At 41.0% G+C, this 20065-nt stretch overlaps 2 protein-coding genes across 2 annotated transcripts in view; both read left to right on the top strand.

Moving 5' to 3' along the window:
* Nucleotides 1-20065, top strand: part of LOC118397791 (snRNA-activating protein complex subunit 1-like) — a 246241-nt gene that overhangs the window by 58076 nt on the left and 168100 nt on the right. The gene's annotated exons all lie outside the window — the stretch shown is intronic.
* Nucleotides 1-20065, top strand: part of kcnh5a (potassium voltage-gated channel, subfamily H (eag-related), member 5a) — a 127661-nt gene that overhangs the window by 26329 nt on the left and 81267 nt on the right. Inside the window, exons 2-4 of the mRNA XM_035794026.2 lie at nucleotides 11563-11686; nucleotides 16340-16446; nucleotides 18748-18876. Of these exons, the coding sequence (XP_035649919.1) occupies nucleotides 11563-11686; nucleotides 16340-16446; nucleotides 18748-18876 (360 nt within the window). The remainder of the gene's footprint in view (nucleotides 1-11562; nucleotides 11687-16339; nucleotides 16447-18747; nucleotides 18877-20065) is intronic.

Genomic DNA, 20065 nt, shown 5'->3' with positions numbered 1-20065 from the left:
ACTCTGATATAAAGTTGTTTTATTCGAAGTTGCCGAAATGCCATGTGCGCCCACTATCAGTGCATTCGTAACAACCTAGTCTCTCGTTGCCATACCTCCACGATCACGTTGTTGTCACACCTCCCTTGAAGGTCTGGAGGATTTTGAATTGCAACAACGGTTTGAATGGTCCACTGGCTCCCAGTGCCAAGATTTTGATTGGATGTTACATTTCAAGAACCCTCACCCCACACGCCTGTTGAAGGGGTACTGTGTGTTATATGCATCCCTGTTTTTCGTTGGGGTAGTTGTTGCATATGCTAGTTTCAAGTGCTAGTTTTCAAATTATCACGTGTGGCCGACAGTCTGCGATCTTATATTTATTTAGATTGGATTACACTGGTAACGACAAATGTCACAACACGTTCTAAACTTTAAAAAAATATGTATTTTTATTTTTATTATTTTTTATTATTCATAATACAAAAATCAACTTACATTGCTCCATCAAACATGTCTCGCAAACCAAACACAAGTATTAACAATGCTCAAACATACAAAAAATATAAATAAAATAATACAAAAAATAAACAATTTAAGTGCAATTATATTCACTCTGAAAATATCTTATTATAATGATTCATGAAGATGTTATTCTTTTTGTTATTCACTAGGGTTAATGTTTTAATAAGATAATTAAATTCAATCAGAAAAATGTGTAATTTTGGTATAGAATTTTGGAATTTTTATTTGTATTTGGCAACAAGAATAAAACAAATAACAATAATTTCAGTGGTTTTGTTAACATTGCAATAGTAACATATTATATATTTTATGTTAAAATTATAGGCAGTGTTCATAATGGTAAATAAGTACTTTGCAAGGTTTTCCAAAAATTCGGACACAAATTTACATTCAAAGAACAAGTGAGACAGATTCTCACCTTCTTTTTCATAGAAAACGCAGATATCATCAATAGCCACAAATTTGGACATCATAGAATTACATGGATATATCTTATGCAAAATGTTGAAGTGCACTTCCTTAACTTTGTTTGGTATACATTATTTGTAAGGTCTTAACCATGCATTTTTCCAGACAATGTCAGGAATAAGCATGTTCCAGAAAAACTTTCCTCTCGGTGTAAGTTGGTTTTGTGAATGAAGAATTTGTCTTATATATTTATTACAACAAGTTTTCTCAAGTAAGCCCACGCCTTTCAATCTGAGTTCTGGATAAACTTTGATCACTGCTATTCGCCCAGCAGCTAGCAAACGCTAGCATAAGCCCACAGATTAGCATCACTGTAGTGCTATTCACTCAACTGAACGACTTGATTAGTTTAGTGTTAGCTAGCTACATAGCTGTCTTTGTTTCCAAGATAATTGTGTAGTTTAGAGTGTGTAGTCTTGGAGTGATTATCTTAATTTACCGAGGTTCGCTAGCCAGCTATTTGTCGTCCTTAACGTAGGAGACTCTGCTAGCTAGCCAACAGCTAACAGCTAACAGCTAGCCAACGTCTACTGAATCGAATTCAACAACCCGGTCACAGTCACAGGTAGTATCACATTTTCATTTCATTTCATTACAGTACAACGGTTTGATTTGTTTGATCGTAGCTAGCTACATAGCTAGCTACATAGCCGTCTTTGTTTCAAAGATAATTGTGTAGTCTAGAGCGATTTTCTAGGTTAGCTAGCCAGCTATTGTCGTTCGTTTAACGCAATGTAACGTAAACAACTCTGCTAGCTAGCCAGCTAGCCCCCGAATAGTAGCACTGTAGAAACTATTACACTCAACGGAACGACTTGATTAGTGTAGTGTCAACAACGCAGCTACTGCCAGCTAGCCTACTTCAGCAGTACTGTATCATTTTAATCATTTTAGTCAATAAGATTCTTGCTACGTAAGCTTAACTTTCTGAACATTCGAGACGTATAGTCCACTTGTCATTCCAATCTCCTTGCATTAGCGTAGCCTCTTCTGTAGCCTGTCAACTATGTGTCTGTCTATCCCTGTTCTCTCCTCTCTGCACAGACCATACAAACGCTCCACACCGCGTGGCCGCGGCCACCCTAATCTGGTGGTCCCAGCGCGTACGACCCACGTGGAGTTCCAGGTCTCCGGTAGCCTCTGGAACTGCCGATCTGCGGCCAACAAGGCAGAGTTCATCTCAGCCTATGCCTCCCTCCAGTCCCTCGACTTCTTGGCACTGACGGAAACATGGATCACCACAGATAACACTGCTACTCCTACTGCTCTCTCCTCGTCCGCCCACGTGTTCTCGCACACCCCGAGAGCTTCTGGTCAGCGGGGTGGTGGCACCGGGATCCTCATCTCTCCCAAGTGGTCTTTCTCTCTTTCTCCCCTTACCCATCTGTCTATCGCCTCCTTTGAATTCCATGCTGTCACAATTACCAGCCCTTTCAAGCTTAACATCCTTATCATTTATCGCCCTCCAGGTTCCCTTGGAGAGTTCATCAATGAGCTTGATGCCTTGATAAGCTCCTTTCCTGAGGACGGCTCACCTCTCACAGTTCTGGGCGACTTTAACCTCCCCACGTCTACCTTTGACTCATTCCTCTCTGCCTCCTTCTTTCCACTCCTCTCCTCTTTTGACCTCACCCTCTCACCTTACCCCCTACTCACAAGGCAGGCAATACGCTTGACCTCATCTTTACTAGATGCTGTTCTTCCACTAACCTCATTGCAACTCCCCTCCAAGTCTCCGACCACTACCTTGTATCCTTTTCCCTCTCGCTCTCATCCAACACTTCCCACACTGCCCCTACTCGGATGGTATCGCGCCGTCCCAACCTTCGCTCTCTCTCCCCCGCTACTCTCTCCTCTTCCATCCTATCATCTCTTCCCTCTGCTCAAACCTTCTCCAACCTATCTCCTGATTCTGCCTCCTCAACCCTCCTCTCCTCCCTTTCTGCATCCTTTGACTCTCTATGTCCCCTATCCTCCAGGCCGGCTCGGTCCTCCCTCCCGCTCCGTGGCTCGACGACTCATTGCGAGCTCACAGAACAGGGCTCCGGGCAGCCGAGCGTAAATGGAGGAAAACTCGCCTCCCTGCGGACCTGGCATCCTTTCACTCCCTCCTCTCTACATTTTCCTCCTCTGTCTCTGCTGCTAAAGCCACTTTCTACCATTCTAAATTCCAAGCATCTGCCTCTAACCCTAGGAAGCTCTTTGCCACCTTCTCCTCCCTCCTGAATCCCCCCTCCTCCCTCTCTGCAGATGACTTTGTCAACCATTTTGAAAAGAAGGTCGACGACATCCGATCCTCGTTTGCTAAGTCAAACGACACCGCTGGTTCTGCTCACACTGCCCTACCCTATGCTCTGACCTCTTTCTCCCCTCTCTCTCCAGATGAAATCTCGCGTCTTGTGACGGCCGGCCGCCCAACAACCTGCCCGCTTGACCCTATCCCCTCCTCTCTTCTCCAGACCATTTCCGGAGACCTTCTCCCTTACCTCACCTCGCTCATCAACTCATCCCTGACCGCTGGCTACGTCCCTTCCGTCTTCAAGAGAGCGAGAGTTGCACCCCTTCTGAAAAAACCTACACTCGATCCCTCCGATGTCAACAACTACAGACCAGTATCCCTTCTCTCTTTTCTCTCCAAAACTCTTGAGCGTGCCGTCCTTGGCCAGCTCTACCGCTATCTCTCTCAGAATGACCTTCTTGATCCTAATCAGTCAGGTTTCAAGACTAGTCATTCAACTGAGACTGCTCTTCTCTGTATCACGGAGGCGCTCCGCACTGCTAAAGCTAACTCTCTCTCCTCTGCTCTCATCCTTCTAGACCTATCGGCTGCCTTCGATACTGTGAACCATCAGATCCTCCTCTCCACCCTCTCCGAGTTGGGCATCTCCGGCGCGGCCCACGCTTGGATTGCGTCCTACCTGACAGGTCGCTCCTACCAGGTGGCGTGGCGAGAATCTGTCTCCTCACCACGCGCTCTCACCACTGGTGTCCCCCAGGGCTCTGTTCTAGGCCCTCTCTTATTCTCGCTATACACCAAGTCACTTGGCTCTGTCATAACCTCACATGGTCTCTCCTATCATTGCTATGCAGACGACACACAATTAATCTTCTCCTTTCCCCCTTCTGATGACCAGGTGGCGAATCGCATCTCTGCATGTCTGGCAGACATATCAGTGTGGATGACGGAGCACCACCTCAAGCTGAACCTCAGCAAGACGGAGCTCCTCTTCCTCCCGGGGAAGGACTGCCCGTTCCATGATCTCGCCATCACGGTTGACAACTCCATTGTGTCCTCCTCCCAGAGCGCTAAGAACCTTGGCGTGATCCTGGACAACACCCTGTCGTTCTCAACTAACATCAAGGCGGTGTCCCGTTCCTGTAGGTTCATGCTCTACAACATCCGCAGAGTACGACCCTGCCTCACACAGGAAGCGGCGCAGGTCCTAATCCAGGCACTTGTCATCTCCCGTCTTGATTACTGCAACTCGCTGTTGGCTGGGCTCCCTGCCTGTGCCGTTAAACCCCTACAACTCATCCAGAACGCCGCAGCCCGTCTGGTGTTCAACCTTCCCAAGTTCTCTCACGTCACCCCGCTCCTCCGCTCTCTCCACTGGCTTCCAGTTGAAGCTCGCATCCGCTACAAGACCATGGTGCTTGCCTACGGAGCTGTGAGGGGAACGGCACCTCAGTACCTCCAGGCTCTGATCAGGCCCTACACCCAAACAAGGGCACTGCGTTCATCCACCTCTGGCCTGCTCGCCTCCCTACCACTGAGGAAGTACAGTTCCCGCTCAGCCCAGTCAAAACTGTTCACTGCTCTGGCCCCCAATGGTGGAACACACTCCCTCACGACGCCAGGACAGCGGAGTCAATCACCACCTTCCGGAGACACCTGAAACCCCACCTCTTCAAGGAATACCTAGGATAGGGTAAGTAATCCTTCTCACCCCCCTAAAAAGATTTAGATGCACTATTGTAAAGTGGCTGTTCCACTGGATGTCATAAGGTGTATGCACCAATTTGTAAGTCGCTCTGGATAAGAGCGTCTGCTAAATGACTTAAATGTAAATGATCATACCCAAAATTAAGATGACTTTTCATAAGTGTAATTAGACCACTGGGAACGGCTTTGATCACAGAAATAAACTCTCTGAAAGGTATTGGAAACTTTTTCAATGTTAGAAATTGTTCATATGTGAGAATATTACCCTTGTTGTCAAAAATATCAAGAACAAAGTCAATATTCCTCTCATGCCAGCTGGGGTAGAACAATGACTTATTCCTTACAGTTATGTCTGAATTATTCCGCAAAAGAGCTTTATGAGGGGAAAAATTGTACAGGAAACATATTTTCCAGGCCAGTAAAGCTTGTTGGTGAAACCTAGCCAATTTAGCAGGAAATCTTTCAGGAATATAATTACATTTCAGTAAAAATTGAAGACCTCCCAATTTATTAAACACATTATTTGGAATGAAATACAATATTGAATCAGTATCGAGCAAACATTTTTTCAACCAGTTTATCTTGAAAGTGTTATTTATGTCAACAAAGTCCAACACTTCTAGACCGCCTTCAGCTCTTTTGTTAGAAAGGACTTATTTTTTTAGTTTGTGAGACTTATTTTTACAGATCAAGTCAAGAAAGGTCTTATTGATCTCTTTACAAGTAGCTGGATTTACACATAACGATAATGAGGGGTACACAAAACGAGACAGTCCCTCTGCCTTGGACAGAAGTACTCTCCCAAGTATAGAAAGATCTCTTTGTAGCCAATTATTAAATACATTTTTAGTTCTCTTAATTTTAGGAGAGAAATTCAAATGTTGTTTGACTAAGTGTTTTTTTGACAGATGTATTCCTAAATATTTAACACAGTCCTTTACAGGAATATTTTCAATTTCTTTATCATCAAGAGTCAAATAAACATTTGATTTCACATTTAGAAACATTCAGTTTTAATCCTGATGCAATAGAAAATACAGTTATAGCATTAAGGGCATGTGAGACCTGGTCTTTGTCTCTTAAGAAAAGAGTAGTATCATAAGCCAGTTGGAACATTTTGATTTCTTTGTTCAAAATGGTTAAGCCATACAAATGTGCATTATTCAAAATATCTAGAGATAGAAGTTCCACAACCAAAATGAATAAAAATGGCAAAATTGGGCATCCCTGTCATACACTTCTGTTGATACTAAATATTTTGGAAGTATTAAGGTTTAGGAGCACAGAACTATTTATATCTTTGTAAAACATACGAATTACTTAAATAAAATGTTCACCAAATCCCAAAAGTTTAAGAGACCTAAAGAAAAATTCATGTTCAATTGTGTCAAAGGCTTTACAGAAGTCCAGAAATAGGACAACCGCATCTGAGTCAATTGCATTTGAATAATCTATAAGGTCCAAGACTAAACTAATGTTAGAGCTTATGTGACGGCCCTTCTTAAATCCTGTTTGAGTCTAATTTATAATGGTATCTATTCCTTTCTTTAATCTTTTGAACCCCGCCTTCGTTCCTTCTTGTCGCGCCATCTGTATAAGCGGCCACAGTTTCTCTCTGGCAGCCTGATCCTGTGGTTTCAGAGCTTCTTTGATGCGGAGTTTCTTCTCGTCCAGAAACTTGTTCCCCTTGGCCATTTTCCATATGATGTCCCTGTAATGGCGCATAATTAAGCGCAAGATGATATTGCAAGGGGGTCCATCAGATCTTCGTTTCCCAAGTCGATGTACCACATCAATCACGTCTCTTAGCCTGTCTTTGAGGCATAGTGCCACTTTTCCCAGGATATTAATGACTACGTCTCTAATATCCTCTCCCTCTACCTCTTTTACACCTTGGATTTTCAGATTCCACCTGCGAGAGTACCTTTGTTCAGCTACATTCTCACACAGCTCATTATTTTTGGATGGCATTTTCTTCAGCTCATTCTCTAGGAACGTTATCTTTTCCTTGTTCTCGCACACAATTTTGTGTAGTTGATTGACAGTTTCTGACAGATTATCGATCTTCTTTGATGTTTCTTCTGTAGCCCGCTCTATGATGGACGCTCTCTCTTTGGAGAGCGTGGCGTCTTGTTTAGTAGACAGGGACTGGATTGCAGAGAAAAGTTCCGACATGGAAATGTATTCTTTTACTTTTTTTACCGGTGGATTTTTACTTGGGGTCTGAGGTAAAGATGTTGCAAGGATTTCATCCTGGTCAGTTTTGTTCTTTCTCTTGCTTGAGATCGCGGCTTCTTGTGTATCCATGCTGCTCTGGTCCTCGTTGTGGCTAGCTAGCATGTCTGCCGTCTTCTGTGAGACTTGGATATTTCATCTACTTTTGTCTTTCTGTTGCGTTCTTCCCATTAAACTTGACAAAAACTAACTCTAAACTTATCCCATGTCCATAAAAAAGTTATTTTCTTTCAATATTAATAGCCAATATTTGACTGTTAACCACCTAACCCTCTATTGCTTTGAAGAGCGCAAAAACACTCCCTCTCAAAACGACGCCATCTTGGAGTCTCCCAACATGTTCTAAACTGCTCTTGTGACACACACCTTTTACCTTGTCTCCATTCATCCACATGGCTGCTATCTGCACATTGCTACCACCGAAAATATTGTGAAGATTGCCCATTACGTTGTTTTTGTAAGGACAAAAAACACAGAAGCAGTGGGATAACCTCTTCAAGTAAGTAAATACATGTTTTTAATGTTAAAGTATGTATTATTAGCTAGCTAGCTGGTGACAGTAGACCACTTTGAAGGCTAACTTAACTGATCGCTGTTAGCTAGCTAACTTTACACACTGTTTAACGAAGTGAATTAAATGTCATCAGCTAGCTAACTTCCTATGAGCTAGCTATCTTGATGTAATCATTGTAAATTAAAAATACAGTCCAAATGCATTTGTAGATAACAGCCATGGAAGACGGTGAAATTGCAGCTCCACCTGGCAGTAAAGGGAGAGTGTAGGCTACTGAATATATCAGGTCATTTTGTGGGAGGACATTATGAAAAGATTCTCCAGTTCCAGTCCCTACAGGGGAAAACTTTGCGGACAGAGAGATAATAGCAACATAATATTCAGTGCTGTCTAATTTGATTATAATATTTTCTGTCCTCAGATATGGAAAGCTGTGAAAGCCTGGTAGCAGATGAAGAGAAATGTCCCAATAAATGAGACTAAGAGTATATCCTATATGTTATATGTGTAGGTCTACCTATGTTAGCAAATGTTGTATGCATCACACACGATGGACAAATCTATTACAATTGGAGCAGGCCAACCCTGCTGGAGGTATGCTGGGTGTGCAGGGTTCTGTTTCAGCCCAGCAATAATGCACCTGATTTAACGTATAACATCAGATGAGTTTAAAATCAAGTCTGCTATTGCTGGGCAGGAATAGAATACAGTAGATCAGGGATCAGTGGAGCAAGGTTGGTCACCGCTGTTATGAAGATTTGTTCACCTGAAATTATGCTTTAGTAATAATGGCCGACATGGTACTAGTACTAAATTATCTATTGTTGTTTAGACCAATCTTTACATACCACAGTGGAGGCTGATGAGGAGAGGATGGCTCATTATAATGGATGGAATGGAGTCAATGGAGTGATATCAACCACATGGAAACCACGTCTTTGATGTGTATTATACAATTCCATTAACTCCATTCCAGCCATTGTTATGAGCCGTCCTCCCCTCAGCAGCCTCCACTGACATACGAGTTAGCTTATTTGTACATTTTAAAGTGATAAAATGTGGATTAAAGTTTTTAAACTTGTTTTAATTGTTAAACTATTATTCAAAATGAACTTGTGTCAATGTTGATTAATCACTTAACACAATCCTGCAATAAAGAGGGGAAGGAGTTCTGTCTTTAATGTTTCTGTTTCTCAAATAAACACTTCATTTTTGTCTAGTTGTAAGATCTCAAATCTAGGTGCTGAAAGCGTTTCAGAGGGACGCTGGCCCATGTTGACTCCAATGCTTCCCACAGTTGTATCAAGTTGGCTGGATGTCCTTTGGGTGGTGGACCATTCTTCATACACACAGGAAACTGTTGAGCGTGAAAAATCCAGCATCGTTGCAGTTCTTGACACACTCAACCAGTGCGCCTGGCACCCACTTCCATACCCCGTTCAAAGGCACTTAAATCTTTTTCACCCTCTGAATGGCATGCATACATAATCCATGTCTCGATTTGTTTCGAGGCTTAAAAATCCTTCTTTAACCTGTCTCCTCCCCTTCATCTACACTGATTGAAGTGGATTTCACAAGTGACATCAATAAGGGATCATAGCTTTCACATGGATTCACCTGGTCAATCTATGTCATAGAAAGAGCAGGTGTTCTTAATGGTTTGGGTATTTTGTGTATGTTCTCAATTAAAAATGATACCAGTAGACAATGTATATGAGGCTAACAGATTTTGTACATCCCTTTGAAGTGATGACATATAACATTGTTTAGTGCAAATCCAACCCTTGTTATTTAGGTACAGTATGAAAATAAGGGTGACAATTAACCTGCAGGAGATGAGCGTTACAGTTAACATTTTATGAAGTTGATTTAAATGTATTTGTTTAATTTTAGCAATGTTGGTTGCAAAATGATATTTTACTTATTCCCACGGACAGACAGTACATGGGTGCTCTATAAATCACTAGCGACTGCGCTAACACAGTTTACCTTTCAGGTCAATAATAATATGCTGTTTTTATATTTAAAAAATGGTTGGCTTTATAATCGTGAGAGAAATGTAACTACTGTAGCTATTAGCTAGTTAGTTATACCTTGGTAACGTACAAGGTTAGCTGACTTTTCTATACACAAACCTCATTGTGACCAGATACTTTTTGTCCTTCGTGCTAGCCTTTACAGTCAAATATCACTTCAGAAATATCAACATAAAAATATTGATTTGGCCAGCATTGTAGACCATTTCTCCCTTCTTGCTTCAGCTTTAGCTCATCTCGAAACATTATAAATGCTTTGAAAACCAACATGCTGCAAACACTGAAAGGTTTTGTCACCAGTGCTTGTTTTGTTGAAATGTTTTGTGCTCACGCACTAATCTGGTGAGCACCTTTGGAGATCTGACCAAGCAAGCGTTTTAGGGAAGCATGTTTCACGACGAGGCTAGTAAGAACCTAACTATTCCGAAACTTCTATTAGATCAAGCCTCACGTAGCAAATGAGCAATTCTATTCTTTGTTGACCAGATTTGACACTCATTGACTTCCGTAAAAAAAAAAAATCACTTTGTGGGCTTATTTTCGTGGGCAGATTTTAGCCGGAGTAAACCCTCTCACTTTGCCTCTTCCTCTCAGGTCAGTTTAGCTATATCGTCAATTTCTCAGCCTCTGAGTATCACAGAAACACAACACTTTCAATGAATAACAGAACAAAGTTTTTGACAAGTTGCTGTGGATGAAATGGATCAAAATAACTTTTAAAAACATATATTTTTTAAACATCAAATGTAACTACAAATGTGTGAACATTGAAAAAATACATTATTGATTATTTTCATTATGAATATTTATTATTAAAAAAACATTGGAGATGGGGAATTTAAACCTTTTGCTTGTGTTACAAGAGATTCATAAAATGAAAAGTGCTACTGCTTGACAGACAGTCATTACCAATTTGGAGCTTTCAAATATAGAAATATGTTGCCGCTTTTAGGGTTCATAAGACAGTAAGTCTGGGTGGATTAGGGAGACGACCGAGGTAGTTACACATCTCTTTGTAGCAACTCATAGCTAATTGTAAGAGCAACAGGATGTCAGAATAGAACGTGAATAGTATGGCACCATAATACGATGCCCTATGTAGCAAATACTGTACAGTATGTTACAGCTCCCTATATGTATTGCAGACACTACTAATAGGCCTATTGGTATTATTTATGTGATCTAAGTAGGATGGTTTTTCGGGCAGATGGCAGTTTGCAATCTAGGGCAAGGAACCTCTCATCTCTCACACAGTTGTATACCATTTAAAGGACCAGAACCAATAATGGGAAACTATTGCTCACTGTAGTCTAAATCAACATGAACTATTTCAAAAGTTGCCTTGCAGGATAAAGAGATGAGATCAAATGATCAAACCTGTATATGAGACAAATCTGCACAGGCATTATACAATTTCTCCTGCACCATAGAAAACAAATTATGTTTAGCCTTGTGATTAATTAGACAATGTTCAGGGTGTAAACAAAAACAAGGTTATTTACGGCGTCCTACTAATAACTCAAAACTACTCAAAACAACCCCAAAATACCCAAACAACCCATTTACCATTTCCATATTTAGCAATAAAAGTGGTGAAGGAACGATGGGATTTTTCTACGGCGCAGGCTCCACATGTTAACACTTTATTTTAAGGGCAGGTGTGGTTTCATGTCAATATCCAATAACAATGACCACAGTTGGAGCATTTTGAGAGGTCCGTTTTAAAGTAATTATCACCTCTTAAACCGCAATGTGGGCTTACTTGTTATTTATCTACAATTGTTTACATTTTGGGATTTGGGACTGAACTCACTTTCTATAATTCTTTAGATTTTCTGCTTTTTCCCATGGCTGTCTTTCAGAAACAAGTTTCCTGTTGGGGAATGCCCAGATAGTGGAATGGCCAGTAGTATACAGTAATGACGGGTTTTGTAAGCTGTCGGGGTACCACAGGGCAGAAGTCATGCAAAGGAGCAGCACATGCAGGTAAGAACTGGGCCTCTGTCCCTGTCCTGTCATTCAATTATTTCCACTGTTCACAGAAGCGTAACACATCCACTGACGGTTTACACATGCATGTAATGTGAGTTGACAGTGGGAAAAGGACTGAAGCAGGTCCAGACACAGTCCAGTTTTAGTACACACACAAGGTATATGTAGAGTATCCAACTGCTCTGTGATCACATGAAAAAAAAACAGTTGAATAAGAAATTAATTATAACCCATCTGCTTCAAGGTTTTATACTTTGATTGATTTGATACATAAAGCATTCATATAGGCTTCGTAAGCACTGCATAAATCACAAATCATCTATAACCTTATTTCATGCTCTATAAAATATGAATAAATGTAAACAGATAAATGTATGGGTATGTCACATTATGATATACCATAATGTGACATACCCATACATGTATACAGCATTATATACAGTTATAGATGATTTGTGAAGCATCTATGTAGTGCTTATATTCCTGACCCCTTCCACACATGCTTTTCTTTTCATTTTTTATGTTTACAAATCTGTAAACAAATACACTGAGTGTACAAAACATTAGGAACACCTTCCTAATATTGAGTTTCACCCCCCTCCCCCATTTTTCCCTCAGAACAGCCTCAATTTGTTGGGGCCATGGACTCAACAAGGTGTCGAAAGCGTTCCACAGGGATGCTGGCCTATGTTGACTCCAATGCTACACACAGTTGTGTCAAGATGGCTGGATGTCCTTTGGGTGGTGGACCATTCTTGATACACATGGGAAACTGTTGAGTGGGAAAAACCCAGCAGCGTTGCAGTTCTTGACACACTCAAACCAGTGCGCCTGGCACCTACTACCATACCCCGTTCAAAGACACTTACATGTTTTTTTTATCTTGCCCATTCACCCTCTGAATGGCACACACACGTCTCAATTGTCTCAAGGCTTAAAAATCCTTTAACCTGTCTCCTCCCCTTCAGCTACACTGATTGGAGTGGATTTAACCAGTGACATCAATAAGGGACCATAGCTTTCACCTGAAATCGCCTGGTCAGTCTGTCATGGAAAGAGCAGATGTTTGTAATGTTTTGTACACTCAGTGTATGCAAAATTTTTACTGACAATGCTGAATAATTTCCTCTGTGGATAACACTTGATAATGTGTGTGCAAATTGTGCAGTTATAAGCTGCTGTTGTTTTAACACTTTGTGTTTCCCTCTCAAGTAACTCATGAAACAGTAATGGTAATTGCATCTCGGTCTGTACTTGGTGGAATGTTCAGTATATTTGTATAGTATAATCTAAGGTTTCTCTGCTCCAGTCCTGGGGGCCCTGTATACAGGATTTAATATTAACAAATCAATACTATTAAGAAGGCTCAATTGCATGGCCAAAACAGCTGGCTTGTCCTTGTATATAAGGATTGGCAATTTAACAGTCTAACATCAGCCTGCTTGTGCTGAGGTGGGAGGGAGGCATTATTCATACTGTATAAATAGTAACTTTAATGGATTATAAACTGTTGGAGAGGAAATGGTGAGATATCTTTGACGTGATACATTCTCGATTGAAAGTATTTTAATTAGGGTGTCCTGCACACTTGTAATGCCCAAAGGAGTGGGATTTGCTGTCATGCAGGAGATGGAGCGTTAAATTGTCCCCATAAAATGTACAACACCCCTCCCTCCTCATTTACGCCATGTCTTTATGTCAATGCATGCTCACAGAACCAAATAGATACTTTGACACACAGCAAGAGTGCTTACGTTTCTTTACTGAAGCTGGGCACACTGAACTTGCAGACACTGACAGTACTGAGGCTTCTGAAAATAACCCCCACTTGCTGCACACTGCCCTTCCTAAGAAATAGACAGACAAAGATACAAAAGCTGTTGCTATGGGGATATCTTCCATAAAAATACTTTTATTTTTCACCTGATAATGATCAGTGTAACCAGAATGATAGGAGATAAAAGTTGGAGAGGATGGGAGGGATTGACGGAAGTGGCTTTAATTGGTAGACTTAGGCCTAGATCCGATCAGTGTTAACCGGCGGTAATTGACAATCGCATAGCATATGATTGTTTTTTTTCTTTAGGCGATGTCGGAGGTTTAACACGTTGGAGCTGTCAAATTGGTGAGCGGCTCTTGTGGTCATTGTCACGAAACCCCACCCATCCTCATATCCCACCAGTGTTGTACAGTGCCTTCAGAAAGTATTCATATCCCTTGACTTTTTCCACATTTTGTTGTGTTACAGCCTGAATTTAGCCTGAAAGTAGATTAAATTGTGATTGTGTGCCACTGATCTACACAGAATAACCCACATTTTAAAAAATGTATACAAAATTGAAAGCTGAAATGTCTTTAGTCAATAATTATTTAACACTTTTGTGTTGGCAAGCCTAAATATGCTCAGTAAAAATGTGCTTAACAAGCCACATAATTAGTTGCATGGACTCACTCTGTGTGCAAATATAGTGGTTAACATGATTTTTTAATGATTACCCGTCTCTGTATCCCACACATATACAATTACCTGTAAGATCCCTCAGTCTAGTAGTGAATTTCAAGTACAGATTCAACCACAAAGACCAGGGAGGTTTTCCAATGCCTCGCAAAGAAGGGCACCTATCGGTAGATGGTTGGGTCAAAGCAGACACTGAATATCCCTTTGAGCATGGTGAAGTTATTAATTACGCTTTGGATGGTGTATCAATACAACCAGTCACTACAAAGATACAGCCGTCCTTCCTAACACAGTTGTCGGAGAGGAAGGAAACTGCTCAGGGATTTCACCATGAGGCCAACGGGTGACTTTAAAACAGTTACAGTGTTTAATGGCTGATAAAAATAAACTGAGGATGGATCAACAACATCTTAGTTACTACCCAATACTAACCTAATTGACAGAGTGAAAAGAAGTCTGTACAGAATACAAATATTTCAAAACATGCATCATGTTTGCAGTAAGGCACTAAAGTAATACTATTTTAAAAATGTGTCAAAGAAATTCACTTTTTGTCCTGAATACAAAGCGTTATGTTTGAAGGTAAATCCAGCACAACACATCACTGAGTACCACTCTCCATATTTTCAAGCATGGTGGTGGCTGCATCATGTTATGGGTATGCATGTCATCGGCAAGGACTAGATCGTTTTTTGGAGGGGATAAAAATACATGGAATAGAACTGAGCACAGACTAAATCCTAGAGGAAAACCTGGTTTAGTCTGCTTTCCAACAGACACCTTTCAGCAGGAAAATAACATATAACTGAAGGCCAAATATACACTGGAGTTGCTTACCAAGATGACATTGAATGTTCCTGAGTGGCCTGCTGAAACTAAGTGGTAAGACTTGAACATGTATGTCTAGCAATGATCAAAAACCAACTTGACAAAGCTTGAAGAGTTTAAAAAAGAATAATGGGCAAATATTGTATAAGGTGTGCAAAACTCTGACACTTGCCCAAAAAGACAAAGGGGATTCTAACATGTATTGACTCAGGTGGTTGAATACTTATCTAATCAAGATATATATTAATGTTTTATTTTTCATTAAAAACATTTTTTTTAGCATTTGTCTTCCACTTTAACAAAGTATATTGTGTATATCGTTAATAAAAAGAGACAATTTAAATCAATTTTAATCCCAACAACAACAAAATGTGGAAAAAGTCAAGAGGTGTGAATTCTTTCTGAAGGCACTAAGTTCAGAACGAGAAAGTGTAGGCTATATAGAAAAAAATACACTAACATTCTAAATCATCAAACAAAATAATAAGGATTTATATCAGCCTAATTGAGGTGTTGCCTTGTGGTTTGAGGTTAAGACCATCTTCAACATTAGACATCTTCAGCTCCTCAATTTAAACACACTTTAATCTATTTTTTTCTGGGCCAGGTAGACAGTCTCTTGTTGGGGTAAACCTTCACCCTCTTGGCCCAAGCAAAAGGAAAACATATTTGGCTTCACCACGGTCAAAAAATATGCGATAGTCTGTCTGAATGTTTTGGGAACTTTTGAACGATGTTCTGTGCACCCTTAAACTAACATTGTGTGATGATGTGTATAACTGGACACATCCACCGCAGGCAGGGAGCAGCAAAGGGTCATCGACAGAGCAGGTTAGGGTTTGATCAGGGGTACAAATGGCAATAGTTTACATGGAGAAAATGTTCTGATTTAGGCTTACCACAGGATGTTTAGAATTTGAATTTAATGTTGCAATCAAAGTCTGAAATATTGAATAACGATATAGAGTGATACAACTGCCAACATTTGGGAAATGCTGCTCAAACACTCAAAGCACAGCTTTTAAAAGGGTCATCACTCTGATGTTGCATCAATGTTCCATGTTCATCCACAGTTCACCTAGGGTTGGGAGGTTATCGTGTTGTCAGACCTCTCTTGTTTACTCAGGCCTCTCTTTTGTTCGACACAAACACTGTATCAATAGGATTTGACAGTCAACGTCATCACGTTCCCATGAGAAAAATTACAGTTCAGTGAGTGATAAAATGGTGTCTGTTGTGTGAATGTTTATGCCACATAGGTTTGCACGACTAACCCTCTCTCTTTTGTGTTCCCCATCTGCCTTTCAAACGAACCCTACCTACCATGCCTTTTTGACCCTCTCCTTCTTTGGTTCCCGCAGTTTCATGTATGGGGACCTGACAGACAAGAACACAATAGATGAAGTCAGGCAGACCTTTGATAACTATGAATCACATTGCTTTGAAGTGCTGCTCTATAAGAAGAACAGTGAGTATAAAGATGTCACTAACTATCCTTGTCAATTTAGCTTAGGGGTTTACCCCTGTAAGGATGGGGTCAAAGTGCCTACTGTTTTTAGAAACGTTTTATTACTGAAGTTCCCTCTGGGGAAAATCACGTTATTCTACAGTATTCTATTCTCACTGACATTATATGATTTTACACTTAAAGGTGCTTTATGCAACAATTCCACCTGCAATATTCCTAAGTATCAATGGTATGTATATATGTAGAGGTAAATGGATACAAAATTGGTAGCAATCTATTCTATGACATAGAAATAATCAGATATTAACTTGGTAAAATTGTAATTGCACTATTTGTTTTACCTTTATTTATTTAACTATATATATACTATATATACTCAGCAAAAAAAGAAACGTCCTCTCACTGTCAGCTGCGTTTATTTTCAGCAATCTTAACATGTGTAAATATTTTTATGAAAATAACAAGATTCAACAATTGAGACATAAACTGAACAAGTTCCACAGACATGTGGCAAACAGAAATGGAATAATGTGTCCTTGAACAAAAGGGGGTCAAAATCCAAAGTAACAGTCAGTATCTTGTGTGGCCACCAGCTGCATGAAGTGCTGCAGTGCATCTCCTCCTCATGGACTGCACCAGATTTGCTACCCCACTCTTCCACCAAGGCACCTGCAAGTTCCCAGACATTTCTGGGGGGAATGGCCCTAGCCCTCACCTTCCGATCCAACAGGTCCCAGACGTGCTCAATGGGATTGAGATCCGAGCTCTTCGCTGGCCATTGCAGAACACTGACATTCCTGTCTTGCAGGAAATCACGCACAGAACGAGCAGTATGGCTGGTGTCATTGTTATGCTGGAAGGTCATGTCAGGATGAGCCTGCAAGAAGGGTACCACATGAGGGAGCAGGATGTCTTCCATGTAACGCACAGTGTTGAGATTGCCTGCAATGACAACAAGCTCAGTCCGTTGATGCTGTGACACACCGCCCCAGACCATTACAGACCCTCCACCTCCAAATCGAACCTGCTCCAGAGTACAGGCCTCGGTGTAATGCTCATTCCGTTGACAATAAACGCGAATCCGACCATCACCCCTGGTGAGACAAAACCGCGACTCGTCAGTGAAGAGCCAGTCCTGTCTGGTCCAGCGACGGTGGGTTTGTGCCCATAGGCATCTTTGTTGCTGGTGATATCTGGTGAGGACCTGCCTTTACAACATGCATACAAGCCTTCAGTCCAGCCTCTCTCAGCCTATTACGCGCAGTCTGAGCTCTGATGGAGGAATTGCGCGTTCCTGGTGTAACTCGGGCAGTTGTTGTTGCTATCCTGTACCTGTCCCACAGGTGTGATGTACGGATGTACCAATCCTGTGCAGGTGTTGTTACACATGGTCTGCCACTGCGAGGACGATCAGCTGTCCGTCCTGTCTCCCTGTAGCGCTGTCTTAGGCGTTTCACAGTACGGACATTGCAATTTATTGCCCTGGCCACATCTGCAGTCCTCATGCCTCCTTGCAGCATGCCTAAGGCAATTTCACGCAGATGAGCAGAGACACTGGGCATCTTTCTTTCTGTGTTTTTCAGAGTCAGTAGAAACGTCTCTTTAGTGTCCTAAGTTTTCATAACTGTGCCCTTAATTGCCTGTCGTCTGTAAGCTGTTAGTGTCTTAATAAAAGTTCCATGTTCATTAATTGTTTATGGTTCATTGAGAAACAGTGTTTAAACCCTTTACAATGAATATCTGTGAAGTTATTTGGATTTTTACGGATTATGTTTGAAAGACAGGGTCCTGAAAAAGGGACCTTTTTTTGTTGTTGCTGAGTTTATGAACAAAACACTTGTTTGTTTCTTTGGTATTCATTGGGATCTATTGCAATAAGCCCCAATAGGCTCCATTTAGTACCAGGTACAGATGTAGGATCTTAATTTGATCACCCTGTTACAGGATAACTTTTGTGCAATGCAGGATCTTTTAAAACTTGTAGTGTATTAGGTTTTAAAAAGCTTCTGAAGTTTGTAATTTCCACTCAGAAATTTCAGAATTGATTTCCCCTTATGAAAAATGTATGAACCACGACAAAAAATGTCCACATAATTATAGTCCACATAATAATTTTCTGTTGCTGCAGGTTTATATTCTTGCTGTAGTAAACTGGCTCAAATTAAGAGCCTACATCTGTAGTTACCATTTGTGTTTAAATAGAAAGAAGTACCAGAGATGACCTAATGATACCACATATTTTCCTATTATGTAGCCTTTTACACTCCTTCCTTGGTTCCCTTCTCCTCTTTTACCCTGCAGGGACACCCATATGGCTCTACATGCAGGTGGCTCCCATCAGGAACGAGAACGACAAGGTGGTTCTGTTCCTGTGTACCTTCAAAGACATAACTGTCTTCAAGCAGCCTATTGAGGACGAATCCACCAAGGGTGAGAGACCTAATATTAATTAAATAAAAAGCCTGAACAAAGTATATTGTGTTCCCACGTGACCTAATGAAGGCTATTGCAGCCGTAAAGTTGTCTAGTGTGTTGTGGATGATAGCCAAGCAGCTCTGGCATACTGTGTGTGGGCTTTCTTTATGTATTCAAAGAATCTATTATTGGCCCAGGACCTGTTTGAGGATTTGGGATGTGTATACGACTCTGACATCCTTTAAGAGTTTGTTACCTGTCAACTAATAGAACATGCTGTTGTCCCTTGTTCAGTAGGTGGTTGCTTGGATGTTTATTTTTTTGTGTTCTGGTGGTTCTGTAAAGTGGGGCTTTGTATCCGGGTCTGAAGTTTGCGTTGGTCATGGATTGGGTGAGAGGTGTCGTTAGTTATGCTGTAAGGCTTTGCACGTTGCCCTTATTTGGGAAGGGATGTCCTGGCATCTTACAAGCCACAGATGTTTTTAACGAATCACTACAAAGTTGATAGCAGAGGGCTTCTTGGAGATCACATGTTATGCACTTGAGGCCACAAACTTCAGCAGAAGAGGAGTGTTGCAGGACAGATAAGCTGCCTGCTTATGTCTGGCCCTGGTTCTTTCTAGAGAATGGAAGACTGAGTAACAGGGCTCTCCTCTGGTATACGTGATTTATGTGCAGTGTGAGATCTCTTCCTTCACCCACCTTCCTCTCTCTTGTTTTGTTGGTCTGTCTTGCTAGCAGCAACATTAAACTGTGTATCAACAGAGAGCTGTGATCAAAATATATAAGGTGTTTCATTTGAGAGAAACCATCTGGTGATTTTAAAAGACAAAGATAAGTTTCTAATTTGCCTTGTGGCTTGAGGTTTAGACCATCTCAAACATTGTAGACATCTTCAGTTCCTCATCTTAAACACACTTTTATATTTATTCTGGGCCAGGTAGACCACCTCTTGCTGAGGCTACCCTTTACCCTCTTGGCCCAAGCAAAAGGAAAACATATTTGTCTTCATCACAGTCAAAGGATATGCGATAGTCTGTTTGAATGTTTTGGGAACTTTTGAAGAACAACAAAATAGCTTTTTGTGAACATTCTTGCACCATCAAGGGAATGTTCTGAGCACCCTAAAACATTGTTTGATGATGCGTAAAACTGGACAGATTTTATGTTTATACTGATACTTTTTGGCAATGTTCTTACACCT

This window comes from Oncorhynchus keta, chromosome 19 (genome assembly GCF_023373465.1).
Source record: "Oncorhynchus keta strain PuntledgeMale-10-30-2019 chromosome 19, Oket_V2, whole genome shotgun sequence".
In the NCBI taxonomy this organism is placed as follows: Eukaryota; Metazoa; Chordata; class Actinopteri; order Salmoniformes; family Salmonidae; genus Oncorhynchus; species Oncorhynchus keta.
This window is presented reverse-complemented; position numbering and strand designations above follow the sequence as displayed.